The sequence below is a fragment of the Mustela nivalis genome (assembly GCF_964662115.1).
Source record: "Mustela nivalis genome assembly, chromosome: 2".
NCBI classification, from domain to species: Eukaryota; Metazoa; Chordata; class Mammalia; order Carnivora; family Mustelidae; genus Mustela; species Mustela nivalis.
Genome location: NC_139021.1, coordinates 121,962,444 through 121,983,223, shown reverse-complemented (window position 1 = coordinate 121,983,223; position 20,780 = coordinate 121,962,444). Strand labels below are relative to the sequence as shown.

The 20,780-nt window shown below is 34.1% G+C and overlaps 1 protein-coding gene and 1 long non-coding RNA gene across 3 annotated transcripts in view; both read right to left on the bottom strand.

The window, feature by feature from the left end:
* The window catches only part of PHYHIPL (phytanoyl-CoA 2-hydroxylase interacting protein like), a 99,640-nt gene extending 79,350 nt beyond the window's left edge, over window positions 1-20,290 (bottom strand). Inside the window, exon 1 of one of the 2 annotated variants that reach the window (XM_082720255.1) lies at window positions 19,786-20,290. In XM_082720255.1, coding sequence (XP_082576381.1) covers window positions 19,786-19,891 — 106 coding nt within the window. In that variant the 5' untranslated portion in view covers window positions 19,892-20,290. Of the gene's footprint in view, window positions 1-13,903; window positions 14,228-19,785 lie in introns of those variants that run through there. The other variant, XM_082720256.1, reaches the window with a different exon arrangement.
* Window positions 13,903-15,055, bottom strand: LOC309859526. Its single transcript, XR_014308746.1, has 2 exons — window positions 14,709-15,055; window positions 13,903-13,971 (listed from the first exon to the last, which is right to left on the bottom strand). It is a non-coding gene; the product is annotated as an uncharacterized lncRNA (long non-coding RNA).
* Window positions 20,291-20,780: the final 490 nt, after the last annotated feature.

Below are 20,780 nucleotides of genomic sequence, written 5' to 3'. Positions count from 1 at the left end.
GCACTCTCACTCTTTTGCTACACCTTGCCAGTATCTCCCAGGAGAGAGATTTTACACTTATCTGAAGCCCAAATTTTTTGCAACTGCCACTAAGGGGAACCTCCATATTATCTACTAGGCTCCGGAGGCCAGTGTAGATTAAGCCTGTGGTCCCACAGAGCTGTATACATTTGTACTTTAAAAGCTGCTGCATGAGCTATAACTTCCAATTAGCCTGAATCTAGGTGCTCACTGAGATGTTCCCCTTTGGGACACTGACAGGTCTTGGCATACCCTCAACTACAGGAAGGCATTACAAATAACATACGTTCTTTGGACAATCACAAAGTTTTGAGACAAATCAAGAGATAGGGTAGGGTTGAATAAAAAAAAACCAGTAACCTATATGATGCCACTCTAGCAAGACTGGAATATTTGGTTGTTTCATCTAACGTAGAGAAACCAACACAGAGAGTCAAGTAAAATAAAAACAAAACAAAAACAAAAAACAAAACAGGAATATGGTCCACATGAAAGAAAATGAAACCACAAGAGAAAAAAAGTTAATGAAATGGAGATATGCAATTTACCTGATGAAGAGTTCAAAGAAATGGTCATAAAGATATTCATGGAACTCAGGAGGATGGATGAACACAGTAAGAACTTCAACAAAGTTACAGAAAATACATGCAAGTACAAAACAGAAAAGTCACAGAGGTGAAAAATATGTAACTGAAAAGTATACTGTGGAGGTAGGGTTCCACAGCAGATTGGATAAAGTAGAAGAAAGATCAATAAATTTGAGGACAGGGCAGTGGAAATCACCCAAACACAAAAGCAAAAAAGGAAAAACAGGAAAACAAAATGAAGATAATTAAGAGGCTTATTGACAACATCAAATGGACTTACATTTATATTATATGGGTTCCAGAAGGAGAAGAGAAAAAGAAAGGGGCAGAAAACTCATCTGAAGAAATAATGGCTGAAAATTTCCTGACTTAAGAAAAGAACAGAACTTCAGATATAGGACTCTCAGAGAGTCCCAAGTAACAAGTATGTACCCAAAAGACCCACAACAAAACACATTATAATTAAAATGTCAAAGTTTAAAGAAGAAAGGAGAAAATCTTAAAAGCATTAAGAGAAAAATAGCTAGTTTTTACAAAGGAAACCCCCATTAGACTATTAGCTGACTTTTTTTAGCAGAAAATTTGCACACCAGAAGTAGCACGATTTATTCGAAGTCCTGAAAGACTAAAACCTTCCAACCAATAATACTCTATCCAGCAAGTTCACCACCAGGAAACTGGCCTTACAAGAAATATTACGTGGACTTTTTTTAAGCTGAAAAAAAGGTCACTAGTAATAAGAAAACATATGAAAGTATAAATCTCATCAGAAAGGTAATTAAATATATAGTTAAGATAGTGGGTCCATTACTTATAAAACTAGCATGAAAGTTAAAAGACAAAAGTAGTAAAACTATCCACTACAATAATTATTTAAGGAATATACAAAATAAAATGATGTAAAATGTGACATCAAAAACGTAAAATATGAGTGGGAGAGTTAAAAAGTGGAGCTTAAGAACGTGTTCAAACTTAAGTTGTTATCAAAACATATGGTTATACATTTAAGTTGCTATATGTAAGCCTCGGGGTGGTCACAAAGCAAAAATATGTATTAAAAAGATACACCAAAAAGATACAGAGAAATTTATCTGAGCATACCACAAAATAAAGACATGAAACCATAAAGGAAGAGACCAAGAGAAGGAGGAACAGAGAGAACTATAAAACATGCAGAAGACAATTAACAAAATGGCAAGAAGTACGTATTATCAATAATGACTTTAAATGTAAATAGACTAAATCTTCCTATCAAAAAATAAAGAAGGATTGAAAATGATAAAAGAAATAAAACTCATCTCTATGCAGTCTACTAGAGACTTACTTCAGATGTAAGACAACATACTCAGATTTACAACTAGATACCACCCACACCCAAATAAATAAACTGGAAGGCAATCCAAAGATGGGCAGAACAAACTATACAACTAAATATAAATAGACAACAATATAAGTAGTGATAAAAAAGAAAAAAATTAAAAGCAGCAAGACAAAAGAAGACAATAACTTAAAAAGGAACACCAATAAGGCTAGCAGAAGATTTTTTGACAGAAACTTTCCAAGACTGAAGGGGAAAGTGAAAAGATGGAAAAAGATATCCCATGCAAATTGAAACCAAAATCTTAAGGTAGCTATACTTAGATCAAACAAAATAGACTTCAAAAACTAGACTGTAATAGTAAATACACAAAGGTACTAATAATAACAAAGAGTTAAATCCAACAAAAGTATATAACATTTGTAAATATTTATGCAGCCAACATAGAAGCATCTAAATATATAAAGCAGACATCATTAGATGGCAATACAATAATAGTAGTGGGAGCAGGGGGGACGTGAAAGGTTCCAGTCTGTTAAGCCTCTGACTCTTGAATTCAGCTCAGGTCATGGTCTCAGGGTGATGAAATTGAGTCCATGTGTGGGGTTCTATGCTTAAGGTTCCTGTTTAAGGCTGGTGTGGAGCCTGCTTAAGGTTCTTTCTCTCTCATTCTCTCCATGTCCCTCCCCACTTGCATGCTCTCTCTCTCTCTCAAAAAAAAAATATATTAAAAATATAATAGGAAAGGAATTTAATACCCCACTTATATCAAGAGATAGATCACCCAGAAAGAAAATCAATAAGGAAATACTGAGCTTAAACAACTTGTTAGACCAGGTGATCTTAACAATGCTTTATATAAACATTCCATCTAAAAGCAACAGAATACACATTCTTCTGAAATGCACATGGATCAGTATAGATCATATGTTAGGCCACAAAAGAAGTCTTAATAAATTTAAGAGGACTTACATCATATCATGTATCTTTTCTGACCACAATGATATGAAACTTGAAATCAATTACAAGAAGAAAAAAAAGAAGTTCACAAAAATGTGGATATTAAACAACATGCTACTGAACTTCAGATGAAGCAAAGAAGAAATCAAAATAGAAATTTAAAAAAAAAATACCTTGAGACAAATGAAAATGGAAATATAATATACTCAAAATTAACAGGATGCAGCAAAAGCTTCCAAGAGGGAAGTTCATACTGATAAATGTCTATTATCAATAAATAAGAGAAATTTCAAAAAATCAATGTAACAACTCAAAAAATTAGAAAAAGAAGAACATATTAAGACAAAAGTTAGGAGGAGGAAGGAAATAGGTTAGAGCAGGAATAAATAAAACAGAGAATAAAAAGAAATGGAAAGGATCCATGAAATGTAAAGCTGTTCATTGATAAGATAAACAAAACTGGCAAATCTTTAGCTAGACTCACCAATGGAAAAAAAGAGAAGACACAAATAAATAAAATCATGAATGAAAAAGGAGATGTTACAACTGATACCACAGAAAGAGAAAGGACCTTAAAAGACTACTGTGAAAATTATATGCCAACAAATTGGGGCATCCTAGAAGAAATGGATAAATTCCTAGAAACATGTAAACTTACCAACACTGAATCATGAGAAATAGAAAATCTGAACAGAGCTAGTAAGGAGACTGAATTAGTAATCAAAAACCTCACAACAAACAAAGAGCTCCCAACAAACAAAGCTTCTCTGGTAAATTCTACCAAACATTCAAGGAAAAGTTAATACCAATTCTTTTCAAACTCTTCCAAAAAATAAGAAATAAGACTTATAAGCCCTCTTACAAGGCTTGAATTACTCTTATGCCAGAACCAGGCAAACATGCCACAAGCAAAGGAAACTACATGCCAATATCCCTCATGAACATAGATGTGAAAACCCTCAACAGAATATTAACAAACCAAATTCAACAATACATTAAAATAATCATATGCAGTGACTTAAGTGGGATTTAGTCCAAGGACTCAAGGGTGGTTCAATATCCACATATAAATTAATACGATATAGGGTATTTATAAAACAAATGATAAAAATCATATAATCATCTCACAGACACACAAAATATTTCACAAAATGCAACATTCATTATGACAATATGCTCAATTAAGTGAGAATACAGGGACTGTATCTCAACATAATAAAGGCCATGTATGACAAACCTACAGCTAACATCATCCTCAATAGGAAAAAGACAAAAGCTTTTCCTCCAAAATTAGGAACAACAGAAGGATGCCTACTCTCACCATTTTTACTCAAAATTGTACCGGAAGGCCTATCAAGAGCAATTAGTCAAGAAAAAGAAATAAAAGACATCTAAACTGGAAAGGAAGAAATAAAACTGTCACTATTTTCAGATGACATGACATTGAAAATGTTAGATTCCATTAAAAAAGCAGTTATAACTAAATACATTCAGTAAAGTTGCAGGATGCAAAATTGATATACAGAAATCTATTGCATTTCTATACCCTAGTAACAAGACAGCAGAAAGAGAAATTAAAAATTCAGATACAATTGCATCAAAAAGAATAAAATACCTAGAAATAACTTAACCATGAAGGTAAAGTATCTTATGCTGAATTTTATAAAACATTAAAGAAAGAAACAGAAGTCACAAGTAAATGGAAAATTTTTCTATGCTCATGGATTGAAAGATTTAAAGTTGTTAAAATGTTTGTATTCCTCAAAGCAATCTGTAGGTTCAATGAATCCTCATCAAAATTCCAATGGCATTTTTACAGAAATAGAACAAATGATTCTTAAATTTGTATGGAAGCAAAAAAGATCTGAAATAACCAAAGCAGTCTTGATAAAGAGCAACATTGCAGGCATCACACTTCCCGATTTCAAACTATATTTCAAAGCCATAATCATCAAAACAATATGGTATTGGCACAAACAGACACATATATCAATAGAACAGAATAGAGAGCCTGGAAATAAACCCATATGTGGTCCACTAATTTGTGACAAAGGAGCCAAGACTATACAACAGGGAAAGGATAGCCTCTTTAATAATGGCATTGGAAAAATTGGGATAGCCACATACAAAACAACGAAACCAGATCATTATCGTAGATCATACACAAAAATTAACTCAAAAGGATTAAATAATTGAATTTAAGACTTGAAACCACAGAACTCTAAAGAAAACATAGGCAGTAAATTGGTCTTGGCAAAGATTTTTTGCATTTGACACTAAAAGCAAAGGCAACAAAAGCAAAAATAAACTAATGAGACTACATTGAACTAAAAAGTTTCTGCACAGTAAAAAAAATCCACCACAAAGACAGAACCTACTGAATGAAAGAAAATGTTTGCAAATCATGTATCTTACAAGGGGTTAATATCCAAAATACATAAAACCCATACCACTCAACAGCAAAACACAATCTGATTAAAACTAAGCATAATATGTGAATGTATATATTTTTCAAAAAATATATATACAGGCAGCTAACAGACGTGAAAAGATGCTCAGCATTACTAATCATCAGAGAAATGCAAATCAAATATAAAAAGATATTACTTCATGCTTGCTAAATGGCTATTATCAAAAAGACCAAAAATAGCAAATGCTGGCAAGGATTTGGAGAAAAGGGAACCCTTGGGCACTGTTGGTGGGACTGTAAATTGGTGTACTCACTATGGAAAACAGTATGGAGTTCCCCAAAAATTTAAAAATAGAAGTACCATATGATCCAGAAATTTTGCTTGTGGGAATTCATCTGAAGAAACAAAAATACTGATCCAAAAAGATATTGTGCCTCTCTGTTCACTGCAGCATTATTTATGACAGCCAAGACGTGGAAACAATTTAATGGATAAACAAAATGTGGAATATTTATGCAATATCATTAAGCCATAAAAAATTGAAATCTTGTCATTGGTGGCAACCTGGATGAACACTGAGGGCAATACTCAAAGTGAAGTGAGTCAGACAAAAAAAGACAAATGACTTACATGCAGAATCTAAAAAAACACAAAGATCAAAAATGAGCTAATGGATATAGAGAAGAGATTGGTGGCTGTCTGAAGAAATGGGGTGGAGTGGGATGGGGGTGGCATAAGGGGTAAAGAGGATTAAAAAGTATAAATTTCCAGCTTAAAAAGAGTAAGTCATGAAATGGAATGTTCATCATGGTGACTATAGTTAATAATATTATACTGTATATTTGAAAGTAGCTAGAATGTGGATCTTAAAATTTCTCATCAGGAGAAAAAAAGAGTATAACTATGTATGGTGATGGGTGTTGACTGGATTTATTGTGGCCCTGGTTTTACAATATCTACAAATATCAATTCATTACCTTGTCTACCTGAAACTAATACAATGTTGTCATTTATACATCAATAAAAATATATTTAAGAAATTATTTTTAATGATAAGGAAGGGGTATATAATTTTGTGATATAACATAATATCCACCTTTGAATGTTGGTTGTATTCATTTATTACAGATATGCCATGTTGTATAAAGCAAGATGTGTTAAAATAGAATGAACAAAAATTTGTTGTTAAAAGTTTTGATCTGGTGCCCCTATATTAAAAATTCCTAACTATGTACATAAGTGCAGTCAATTCTTTAGAAATTATATACACATACTACCATACTATTATGTTATAAATATTATAGACTATGGAAAAAATAGAAACAAACTAACAAAATATATAATATTTTAAAATAATTTATTTTTACTTATTACTAAGAGATATATATGAATATGTGCTCTTATGTTGAGAATCTCGGCTCATCATTTTATGATATAGCAATTTAAACAACCAGCTCTAAATATGATTTAGATATCTGGTTTAAAGAGTTGTCACCATTGGAAAATGTATCACAAAAGAATGGGTACATCAGAATGGAGAAAGTACATCAATAGGCGTCTTATGAAACAAATATATTTTTCATTTCTCAATTCCATATACCAATTATATAAAGGTACATCATGCACACTCATTATACATGATAGTTTGATATGCCTGATATTAATCTATATATATAAAGATTAATCACTTATTTTTTTTCTTACTTTAGCTGAGATAAAACTATTAATAGAAGTTCTATTACTTTCCTCCATGGCCTGATTAACCTATGTGTCCACTGGGGTTCATACAAAATATACTGATGGTACTTGCATAACACTTTTGAAAGTTCTTACATTGTAAATGTAAAGAATATAACTTCCCCATAAAAAGTAGTACAGTAATACAGAAAAATGAAAGTAAGCCATTTGCAGACCCTCTAAATGACAGGACAAGACAATAAAAGTCATTTTAAAAGCAAAGTAAATGGGCGAAATAAGTCAATCAGAGAAAGACAATTATCATATGATCTCACTGATATGAGAAATTTGAGAAACAAGACAGAGGATCGTAGGGGAAGAAAGGGAAAAATGAAACAAGATGAAACCAGAGAGGGAGACAAACCATAAGAGACTCAATCTCAGGAAACCAACTGAGGGTTGCTGGAGGGGAGGATGGTGGGAAGGATGGGGTGCTTGGGTGATGGACATTGGGGAGGGTATGTGCTACAGTGAGTGCTGTGAATTGTGTAAGGCTGATGATTCACAGAACTGTACCTCTGAAACAAATAATATATGTTAATTTAAAAAACAGTGCTTTTAACATTTCATAAGAGTTCTGTGTGTTCAAAGAAAAGGAAAAAAATTACAGAAATGTTGAAAGAAAGCTGGACAAGTTTGCAGACTCCTAGATAAATGATACAAGTGTGAGAATCTAAGAGTGCTTTTGAAACTTGTCAGCACAATTACCATCTAGCCAAATTTCAAATGACCTGTAAATAGATGGAAGCTAAAAATCTTTAAATTTTTAGTATCTAATATATACCAACCCTCATAAAAATTTCATAGACAATTTAAGACACCACTATTGAAGAAAATCAATTTGGTATTATATTTCAGTGCCATTTTGCCTTTCTGTCAAATTCTTCTGCAGGAAACAATTAAGAATATTATAGAAATGACAGAGAAACACTATGGTAGGGAAAATAATTATTCACTGATTAATGTGTTTTGTAAGTTTACATTTCATGTCAGGCTTTCTTAAAGGACACAGTATCTATATTTTAAAGTGCAATGAAAATAAGTAAATACACACATACATTATTTGTGCTAAGTAGCATCATGCATATATCCAGGGAAATATATTTAAGATTTTCATTAAAATATTAATACATTATCATGAAACTAAAAGGACTCTATATGTCAGAAAACTAAAATTGTAAAGTCTTAATATTTCAGGCAGAAAATGAAAAAAATTTCTTCAAATGATTATGAAGTACAGGACAATAGGCTCAAAGGAAAATAGGCTCAGCCTTGAAAAAGTTATGCTACAAAAACTATATTTATTAAAAACAAAAGGTTTATCTAAGCTTAAATACAAAGAATCTGCAAAAAAACACCACACAAAAATTAAGTGTAAGACTATATCCTATTTAGGCTAGTCATTCAATAAAAACCCTAGAACACATTAAAATTAGTGGATTCGAATCAACAGAAAATCTTGGAAATATACATTGACCATGAAAGCCTTAGAAATACCTTTGGTGAAGACTTTTTCTTTGGGCTACAATATCATTATTATTCCGCTAATTTGAATTCCAATAGTTCGTTTATTTTATGCACTGCAGATTATGTTGCCAAAGAGGGAAAAATTACTCTAGCATATTTCCACAGTAAACACAGGTTATCATATACTTAATTCCCTCTCTGGTCAAAATAAGGGAGAGAAAATCTATCAAGTGCAGAGTTTAGGCCAATTGTATTTCTCCCATGTTAACTGCCTCAAATAACCACACCCAACCCAAATTTGATTATATCAAAAGTAATTAATTTTCAAATACTCTTTTTAGACACCAAAAATAAAAGAGACCAGCATTCAATTTTACTTACTCTAATGAGCAGTTCAAGAATTTGACATAGGTCTAAAGGACTGACTAGAGGATGAAGTAAAGAAAACCTAACAAAGGAGAAACAAAAACCCAGAAAACCATCTTTATCCTCAAACACTCTGCCTATGAGACATAGATGGGACATTTCTTAACAGTTTTCTGGTCATTTCCTTCTAGGTATTGCACAGGCATCTGAAACCTAATTTGTCCAGAAAAAGGTTTTAATAGTTTATTATCAAGGCCACTCTTTCATATTCCCTCCAACCAACAAACTACTTTATTTACTGGTTTCAAAATACACTAGTCTCCAAATTTGGCAAATGAAGCCATCAGTAACAACTCCTTTGTATCTCTCACTTCAAGTTTAATCACAGCCAAGATTTTTTATTTTAACTTTTTTCTGACATTTCTGACATTGCAACAAATATGTTAAATTTGTAAACTGTTACCAAAAAAACTGAAATAAAACATTGGCATATGTCTGAAAATAAGAGAATAAAAATTACCCACCACATACAGTTGATTAATTCAAATGTTGAGATTATGTAAAATCTTTCCAATTTAAGTGCATGAGAATAGGAAAGTGGCAGGCTTCTCTACTTAACTTTTGTAGAAGTTTTTCAAACAGAGAAATTTAAGAATGATAAAGTAACACACAGTGGAGAAGAAAATTTTAATGTCTAAGTCAGTTTTTTAACTCATGATCAACGGATTGCCAGAAATATTGAGATAACTATGTAAAGGAAAGTAGAAAAAAATTTTAAAATCTCAGGAGTGGTAGCTCCTATGAAAGCTATTGCCAGCTTCATTAAGTAGTAATTGTTTACTAATAAGAATTGGACATTAAGCTATTTCAAAATAGTTTTAAGTTGAAGGGTTTTTTCCTAAGCTAATTATAATACCTGAATAGGAAATTTCAAAATTTATTTTTCATACCAAATTTAGGCAGCTATCCTGAAAAAAGATATAAATGCTCCAAAAGAAACAAGAAATATTTTATTCATTTAAAAACACTTTTTATGGGGCGCCTGGATCGCTCAGTGGGTTAAAGCTTCTGCCTTCAGCTCAGGTCATGATCCCAGGGTCCTGGGATCAAGCCCCGCATCGCATGGGGGCTCTCTGCTCAGCAGGGAGCCTGCTTCCCCCCACACCGCCTGCCTCTCACCTACTTGTGATCTCTATCTATCAAATACATAAATAAAATCCTAAAAAATAAAAATAAAAAAATAAAAACACTTTGATAAAGATTTAAAATAGAAATACCATATAATCCAATAATTCCACTACTGGGTATTTACCCAAAGAAAGTGAAAACACCTTGTCAAAGATATGTGCATACATATGTTTACTGTATCATTATTTATAATAACCAAGATATGGAAGCAACCTAAGTGTCAACCAATAGATGAATGGGCAATGAAGATGTGATATATACATATGAGTATTACTCAGCCATAAAAAAAGAATGAGATCTTGCCATTTGCTACACCATGGATGGGCCTTGAGGATATAATGCTCAGTGAAATAAATCAGAGAAAGGCAAATATTATATGATTTTACATACATGTGGAATTTAAAAAACAAAGCAAAGGAGTAAACAAACAAAAAACAGAAACAGAACCATAAATACAGAGAACTGATGGTTGCCAGAGGGGAGGAGGAGATAGGAATGGGCATAATGGGTAAGGGGAGTGGGAGGTACAGGTTTCCATTTATGGAATGAATAAGTCAAGGGGATGAAAGGTACGGCAAAAAGTATATAGTCAATAGTATTGTAATAGCATTGTATGGTCTGTGGTGAGCATAGCATAAAGTATATAGTTTTGTAATCACTATGGTGTTCACCTAAACTACTGTAACAATGTATAACAGCTATATTTTAATAAAAAAGGAAAAATAAACCTTTGATAAACATCTTTTAAATATAATGAGCACACCAATTTATCTAGCTCTTTAATAAGCTGAAGAAACTCAATTTGATAATACAGTCACAATGTACCAAGCTTATAAATGCAGATAAATTGTCATTAATGAAACTGATCTTTAGAGTTAAGCTTAGTCATGCAAGTAAAATAAATTTAACTGTTCTGAAATTTTAAGAGATCAGCACAAAGGTATGAACTTAAAAAAAATGTACCAAAAATATCTCAGAGTATTACAAGATACATTATTTTCTCACTGAACAATGAAAAAATGAACTGACTGATGAACAGAGTCCATCATCTCCCTCCAAAAGGAACACTTACTCTTTGATTCAACTTGAAAAAAAAAACTTCCTATTTCTATTTAAGTCTGAATCAGTTTATTTGAAGAGTATCCTGAGAAAGCAAAATGAGCTGAAAAACATTAGCAATTATCATGATTTATCTGTGTGAACCAGAATTTTCTAGGCATAATGTAATAAAAATAAAATACAGAAATAAAGTGAATGTTGAGGCTGACAGAAAATAGTAACTTCCAAGTATAAATAATTTTAATTTCTCACTATTCTCATTGACGGACTTTATTGAAAAATATTGTTCAGTTTGAAATTATAGAATAGATGTACACTAATTAAAAGCTAATTTTACTTGTTAGAGTTCTACAATATGTTTTTTTAATTTTACTTGTTAGAGTTCTACAATATGTTTTTTAAAAAAAGGGTTCTCTAAAAATTAGAAAGTTTCAAATCTACTAACAAGATTCCAAACTCCTAATCATGGCATAAGCTATTTAGCCCTAACTAGTTTTCAGCTTATTTTCCCACAAGGAACATTTCTTTTTTCCATCAATACTAAATGCGATGTATTGCTAGAACATGCATGATTTCATGCCTTTATATATGCTCTTATCTCAACCAGAAATGCCCTTACCCCACTTCTCCTGGCAATTTTTTTTTTCTTGTAATAGACAGAAAATAATATTGCTTGCTCCATAAAGCTATCTTGAGAGATTCAAGACAGGATTAACTTTCTCTTCTTCACTCTCTTATAATATTATCACGTTATTCTATTTATCTATTTAAATTTATTGTCTCCCTAAATGCCAGAAAATCCTTTAAATGCTATGATTCAAGTTACATTCATTCATTTTTTTCCTGTTGTTAACACAGACCCTAAAGCTAGAATACTCACAAATAAATAGAAAAAATTATATACAAGTAGAAGAACAAAAGGAAACAACCAAACTCAATAAGTTTAGTAACTAAAAATTAATCATTAAACAATAGAATGGTACTATCTTCCAGTCATTAAATTCAAAGTGTGGTTATCTTTATCAAAGTGTTTTATTCAAAGTGTGGTCTACAAACTATTTATGAGGCTCTGATGAGATAAATATAAAAATTAGAATTAAGCATTTGGAAACTTTATTTGATAGAGATTTTCATGTTTGTTGAATCTTTTAGGATCTTTTAAATTTCATTTTTCTAATAATTCATTTTATTATATTTTTGAAAGATGAATAAGACCATGACTCCAAAAAAAAAAAACCTGACTCTTTTTCAATGAGAATTTTCTTTTCAAGGAAGAATATGATATATACATAAATTGTTGTAATATGTACAACTATCCATATTTCTCAAAGTTCACATCATCATCTTTTACACTTTAAAACTTATCTATTGGTAGAATTATAACTGTGCCTGGAAATGCTAATGCATAACTAGTATTTCTTTCTAAAGTTATTTACATGAAAAGTAGACTTTAACTTAAAATCAGGGCTTGTTTCTTTCACTGCTCATTAGACCCAAAGGCATCTCTGACTAATTCTATACAGCTGTCTGCCTGACCTGCAGTATCTCAAAACCCCAGTAAAAACAGAATGTTTTTATATAAAAAGAGAATGATTATACAATTTTTTTCAGAAATTCTTCTTTTAGTATTTTCAAGATTAATTAGTCTTTACTAATAAAGATTAATTTATTTTCTCATCCCTCTACATTAGGAGTTGGCAAATGTTTCCTGTAAAAGACCAGATAATTAAATATTTTAAGGTTTGTAAGCTATATGGTCTACTGTCCATATGGTCTACTGTCACAGCTACTCATCCTTTGTAGCAAAAAAGCAGCTACAGACAATATATAAACGAACGGGCATGGGTCTGTTCCAATAAAATTTTACTTAGAAAAACTGGCAGTAGGTTTTCAATTTGGCCCAAGGACTGTAACTTGCTGATGCTTCTTCTATACCATAGGTATAACCTATCATGTAGTAATATTAAAAAACTGCTGCCATTCTTAATGTAGTGTTCCATGATTCATTGTTTGCATATATGATGTGCTATGTGGGGACTAACATAACACAATAAAAAAAATAAAATGATAAAATGAAGCAGAAAAAAATATTTGTTTAACAAAACTTCAAAAAACTGCCATTCTTGTTTGCATTTATCATCAGCTTTTAAAATTTTAAGGACTAACAGATTCACCAACATTCAAGTTGATAAAACAAAATACTGTTTTTCAAGAAAATCAAAGTAAGTATATTGAAAAAATTTTTGTGCTTTGTCTTTAACAGCGTATGTCTAAAGAAGCTATAAACTTTTCATACTATTATTAGATAGCAACACTCCCACAGGCTATAGAAAACAGAAAGTCAGATTTATTTACACTAGTTGCCACAACCACTATAACAAACAGCATATAGGCAAAAATCTCCACAGAAAAACCCTTATATATTTTTTTTGTTAATTTTTTTTTAAAGATTTTATTTAGTTATTTGACAGACAAGTAGGCAAAGAGGCAGGAGGAGACAGAGAGAGGATCTCTCCACTGAGCAGAGAGCCCGATGTGGGGCTCGATCCCAGGACCCTGGGATCATAACCTGAGCCAAAGGCAGAGGCTTTAACCCACTGAGCCACCCTTAACTGACTGAGCCACCCTACCCTTTTAAAATGAACTACAAACCTGGTGCAAATAGTTATAATACCACGAAAAAAACTACAATAAAATTCAGAGTTATAATTCTTTTTGTTCAACCCATATCTATGGAGTAACTTCAAAATCCTGATATCTTGTCTACCTTTTTTTTTTTTTTAACAAACCTGGAATGTAGATTTATTTCATCTTTAGAGTTCAAAGTTGGCCTTCTCCAGCATGTAATCACTCTTTCCTTTAAGGGGTGAGATAAAGAGCTGATCAGAAGTCACTCTAAAACTGGAGTCAAACCCTAATCATCCCTTTTCCACTTAGTTTAGTATTCCCAGTGAAATATATAGTTCTATGAACAATTATCTTTATTATTCTAGAACTCCTTTCCTCGGAACATAAATTGCTAAATGTTTCCGTTTCCAAGGAAGTCTCTTACTGTTAGATTCCAAATGTCTTAATATAAATGTTCTTTTTACTTTACTTCTGATTACCCAGACTTAAAATCCTAAAATTACTCTTTATCACTTTTCGTATTGCTTGAAAATTCAATCACAAAGTTTATATTTATTTTTGGATTTCTTTTATACCCTTGCCACTCACTATTTTTCCATAAACAGAACATGCTGATACTGCCTATCTATTTTTTCCTGTTAAAAACTCTTCAATGCTTCTATACATTTCTACTAGAAGTCTTCCACAAATACTGATTTTACTTCTCAAATGTATGTGTATAAAATAGAGCCTGCTTAAAAAGACAATTTAACCACTGTATAATAGCAATAAAATGTTAAAGAGAAATTTAACAGAAGTGGAAAATAAACTTGCGAAAGAGACAAATGCTGTAAGTAAAAACTAAAATGCATTTACTAGGGGCAGAGAAGGAAATCAGAAACTGGAAGGATTATCCTTACTGATACAGCAGCTACTATTACTGAAGTCCAAGATAATATATAAAAATAATCCGTAAACTATACTCACATAAAGTTAAGGAAAGATACAGACTGGGCTTAAATGAGGGGGAATATCAGAAGTGAGAAACCAAGTAAGTTAGAAGTTGTCTAGATAATATTCTACAGAGTGGATTTCTGATTGGCTTACCTAGGCAACAAAGCAAGTTGCCAGTGTTACTACTTAAATCAGTTATTCTACCACTGGAGGGAGTCTGGTCACATATCCTTTGATGTGACTTACACTCTAATAACTTCATCTTCTCTGGAAATGAATTAGAACCCCTACCAAGAATACGAATTGGTTTAACATAATCTGATGACTTTAAAGCTTTTTGTTTGTTTCTTTTAGTTTTTCTTTTATTTTTGTTGTGTTCCATACTCACTAAGTAAAAATTTACAGCATCTCTACTGTCCTATCTGGGTGAAAGAAATGAATCCAGAGGTCACATGCGCGGGTACACATCTATCCTTGGGGAAAAAAAAATCATAAAGAAAAAAATGTTAAATCAAGAACAGAAGGTTCTGATACAAATACCTACCCAAAGCAGCTATCAAGGTCACACAGCACATGAAATGCAGCAAACAGCAGGTTTGAAGTAGAAGCTGAAAAGAGCTTTTAGGATTAAGGCTGACAAGGATATTAGTGATGGATAGATAAATATAAGTAAAGGATAGAGTACTGTAACTGTGGTTTTAAAGTTAACTATTTTATTAATTCAGAGTTTACAGTTTCCATTGTCTACTCATGAATTCGCAGTGACATTAAAAGATTTTATTAAGTAAACAAAACACAACTGAAATAAAAAACGAAGATCTAACCGTTGGACCAAAAAACTCCCAGAAAATCCAGTAGTTGCACTCAAGATGTTATGTGGAGACTAATAGTCCATTTACAATAATAATTCTTATAAACAGTCCATTTACAATAATAATCATTTTGTGTCAAGAATTATAAGAAATGATAGAAAATACTCCATGTAATTATTTTAAAAATCCTACAGGATTGACATTATGCCAATTTTGCATAAGAAAGCTTAAAACTAAAGACAGGTTAAATAACTTGCTTAATGTAATAAATCTATCAAGAGCCAATATTCTGTCAGAGGTGTCTGATTCTAAAATGCTATTGCCACTATCATATGAATGTCAGTGAGACAGAGCAATGACTATTGTGTTCTTATACTATTAACAGTTATGGGTACTCTTCCTAGATATCTGCTTCAGAAAAATGTCATTAAGGATTATCTAATACAGCACTGTGCTAACTAGTAAGCATTTCTGTGTTGTATTTCCAAAGTTAAAATTTGTTTAGCTCATATATCAATAGGCATAAAAAAGTCATAACTGATTTCTAATTTAAGTTGATATGATAAAGTCAAAATTAAAAGGCATTTATCTTTTTTTAAATATGTAAAAAAGAGAAAACATTTTTTTCTTTTTCTTCATAAAACTATTGTTAGACACAAAGACACGGAAATCTGTCAGGTCTCTATGCAATTTCCTTAAAATGTATTCCCTTGCTGAATAATATCATAAACTCCATAAACCATATCTAGGCAGTCATAAAATGATCATGGAAATAATACTTGTTAAATGTAGAAAGCCTTAGGGTGGATTTAAGTGCTATACAACAAAATAATTTTGTATTTTCTTCCTTGCTATTATAACAAGAGTGCAGAGGACTTGGATGCAAATGTAAAACAACATATACATAACTATTTCCCTTTCAGCAAGGAAAACTTTGAGTTATTTTATATACATATAAATACACACACACACACACACACACACACGTGTGTGTGTGTACCTCTCTCTCTCTCCTCTCTCTCTATATATATGATTTTAAGAAAAATGAAAAGAAGTAATGTAGAATGCTGTGTGTGGGATTGGGTACTGTTCTGTCTTGTCACAAGTTATTTACAGTCTGAAGTATCTATGTGAAGAAACAAACTGGAAATGGATTCCCATATTATCAATGCTTCCCAATCAGCAATTAATTATTTTTTTCCTTCAACTTCCTTGGAAAATCTACAGTTAAAATAGATCATATATGCAACTTGAGGATACTTCAACACAGCAGAGAAGGACGAACAGAAACACTCTCCTACTTGAAAAGAGATTACAGAAAGTACTAGATCTATAGCACACATTCAGAGGTTTCCTAGTAGAAGTTTATCCAGAATCCTCATTTTGAACAAGTGACAGGTAGGCAGAGACCATAAACTAGCAACTAAAGCACACATGCCAAGGATAAAAGTACACATGAAACAACATCTGTGTAGAAGAACCCTCTTGATTAATTAAAAAATCCAATTGTGTGACCACTTGGATTCTATTCCAAATTCTTCCAACTGTTAAATATTTGGAGAAACTATTAAAAAAGGAAACATTGTGAATTATTGCTAATTATGTAAATGGATTAATTTATAAGAAAATAACAAGTGGAAGAAAAAACATACAAAAGCCAAGGAAACATAAGAGAGAGAGGCATACAGTTTACCAGCAGCTACAACTCTTAATTGATGAAATATATGAAACATTATAAAATTAAAAACATCTTTAAGTGGAGAGAAACATATATTTAACAGTAGTATTATATTTCCCATTCTATCTACTTCCAAGAAATTTGTGCTCATTTTTTTCCAATACCAGATTAATGGTAGAATACAGTAAAGAGCAAACAAAATAAATGTATTTCTATGACCATAAAATTATGAAAATTTAGCACTTTTTATGTACTTGAGCATATAACAGATCTTCTGCCACATCTTAATCTTTCTGTTACATAAACAGAAAGAAAATACTGAGACTGAGAGGAAGTGAAGGGAGTACATAATACCTAGCTGAGTATTTCTCAATATAAGATTATGATAAATAAGGTCTGACAAACTCAATGCAACATTTTTAAATTGTTCTGCAAAAAAAATAAAAACTAATTCTGGAATTGACATGTAGAGTCACAAAATTAAAAGTTTTACATTTAATAAAATCTTTACACAAGCTATTCCTAATTTCTAATATTTTTAATAGAAAAGTTAGTTCTTTGTATTTGTTGATGTATTTTATAAAATGAAACCCTATTAATCGATGTTGAATCATTAGAAGTCTGCAAATAACTTATTTTCATGGATACTGCTAAGTGCCAGCACCCCCCTATTAAACGTTACATAATTTGTTCACTTTGCAGGATTCATAATGTGAAGTGAAACAACTAAAAAATATTACCAAAATAAAATAGCTACTACTCTACGAGAAGAAACCACACAAATGAAGCACTAGTTTTTGTTACCGTTAATTCTGTAAACTTCATAAAAAAAAAAAAAGCAACTTTATTTCCCCTGGTATCTTTGAAAATGTGGTAAACGCAATTTTCAGTATTAAGATTATGGGGTTCTGAGGAGTAATAATGAATTGCAGTTATTTCCAATAACTACAGTAATAAGCTTTTGATAAATCACTAAAGTAAATGAAAATGAAATCTACTTTTACTAGATTCTTGGTTTTCTGTCAAACCAATATAGGAAAATCAAAACATTTATAATGGTAACACCAGAAAAAGTCATCTCACAAAAGCATAAACTAAAACCCATAAAATTTCATATGTGGTATATTAAAAATAATCTCTATAGTTTAATAATGCCAATTTATATATGGACTATCAAAATGATTACTTTTTTAAGATGCTATAAATATGTGTACCTATTACTATGGTGACCTAAGGATAAAGGAATTATAAACAGCTTTTGCAAGAGTATTTATTTATCAATACTATACCTTTTCCTTTACAGTGGCTTTGGCTTCAAAGGTCAATTATTCTGTGTCAAAGGTCAATTATTCTGTGTTATTAATAAACACGAATTCAGTGTTCAGTTAACCTAAACTATACTATACAGCAACCTAATCAAGTTATTTGAATGACTTTAGAAACAAGACCTCTGCTCCCTATTTGGATAACATACTGATAAATTTTTTGACCTTATTGTGAGCACACTAGTATTTCTACATAACCTTGGTTAAAAAAATATTTTTAAATCATCGTCTCTATACACTGTTAATCACTGCTTCCATTAATAGTCCAAAGTGTTCAGACTCATCTTGACAACAAGTAAATTGTTTTTCCTTTGTCAGATGTTCAATTTTACAATTATTTGGCCAATCAACTATTAATCAGAGACTCTTTTACAAATGAAGTTTTATTCTACATCACTGAAATAGCACCGACTCTTGAACTACTCCATATAACACAGAAGCACTACAAGCTGCCCATATTGCACACAGTACTAGCTTATCTCTTGAACGCTCAAACCTGTGTTCGATCACTTCCTTCTTTAGGAGACTGCCAACTTTACCAATAGAATAAGCTATATAATATCAAGACACAATGGTGAGTACTCGCCACATATTCTGTACCACAGCAGATATATTAGGCCACTTCTTTACCGATTTTTGGCAGTTTCTGAATCACAGCCCCAAGCCGCGAAGCTTGTGGCTGTCCTTGGTGCTGAAACGCACTCTTTCCCCACCACCCCCGGCGCCCCTTCACTGAAAAACCGTCACCCCCCCACCCATTTGAGAGCATAAAAAGACTAATGAATTTGGGGGGTCTAAAGAGGGAAGGTTTAAAAAAGGAAATAATAAGTTTCTGGGCTGAGAATGCTAACTAGCGTGTGCGGGTGGAGAGGGGAAAGAAGGGGGTACTAAAAGCACCCGGAGGGCATTTCCCCTTTGGTTCGGGTAGACAGACCCTGGAACCCCGGACTGCGGCACGTTCGGAAACGCTTCGTCCCGGGCAGAAGCGGCAGGCGGGAACGGCGCCCTCGCCCGGGCAGCTCCTCTGAGTGCGACCAGGCGGGCGAGGACGCCCAGGGGCGCCGCGGACAGATACTAACGCGACTTTCCGCGCCAACGGGCGAGCCCCGGGGTCCTTTTGTTTCTAGCGTCTGAGGGGAGGGCGGATGAGCGGAGAGGAGCCCACCTGTATTTATTTGGAAGGGGGGACAACAAAAGACCCTGATGCCCCGGCGAGCAGGGTGGGCAGAGTCGGGGCGGCCGTGGCGACTGGCCGCGGGCTCGGCCCCTTTCCTTACAGCCCCCGTCGCTCTTACCGTCCCGGTCGCACAGCTGAATGGCCTCCAGGCTGAGGTTTTTGATCACCTCCTCACAGGGGCTGGTGGGGCTGTTGAGGGTATGATCCAGGCGCGGCACCTCCATTTTTCCAACTCCCTTCTCAAACCCGCCTGCTTCGTATCCAGGCTCTCCGGGTGGACGGGGTGGGAGAGAAGGGCGGGAAAGGGTAGGAAGTGGCGGAAGGAGGGGGAGGAGGCCTGGGAGGCGGCTCCGAGGGGCCGAGGCTGAGCCTCCGGGCTAAAGAGCCGAGGCCGAGGGGACGGCCGAGGCAGGAGCCGCGGGGAGTGTGAGGCTCGGAGAGACCGAGAGGGGACCCGACGCGAGAGCGGGAGGCGCGCGCTCCCAGCGGGGAGGGGACGCGTAGCGCGGGGAACGTGAGGGAAAAGGCCCGGCGCGCGCACGCGCGCGAGAGGACGCGCCCACCTGCTGGCGCGCGGCGCTCCTCCTTCCCCGCCCTTCCACGCGCACGCGCCCCCTGCTGCCCTCACGCCTCAGCCACCGCAACCCCAGCGCGGAGTGTCGGGCGGCAAGCGCCGGGAAACGGCGGGCTGCTGTGGGGTATGGTGTGCTGGCTTCGCCCTCTTTTCTGGTGAGGGTGGTTTCTTGTCCTTCCCCTATTCACAGGGTCAGTTGCACCCAGGTTGGCTCTGGGGAGTCTGCACGGGGAGGTGAGAAGAAGCAGATTGGTTTTTATGAAGGACTGGAAAAATATGGGTCCAGATCCTTTGTATCCTTGTTCCGGAGCTCCCGGGTTGCCTTCCCACTCGAGGTCTAGAGCTACTCCCCTCCAGGCCCGTGTTTGCTCCGCCGGGCATTTCTCAGAAACAGCTGCGTCTCTGTGAGAGATGAGGGGATTAACTGAGGAGTGTCAAGGTTTATGGACACAATTTTGGTCAGCCCGAAGGAGGGGCAAACATGGGAATTCAGAACTGCCAGAAAGGTGAGGGAATGAGGAGATGCCAGCCTGCTGGAA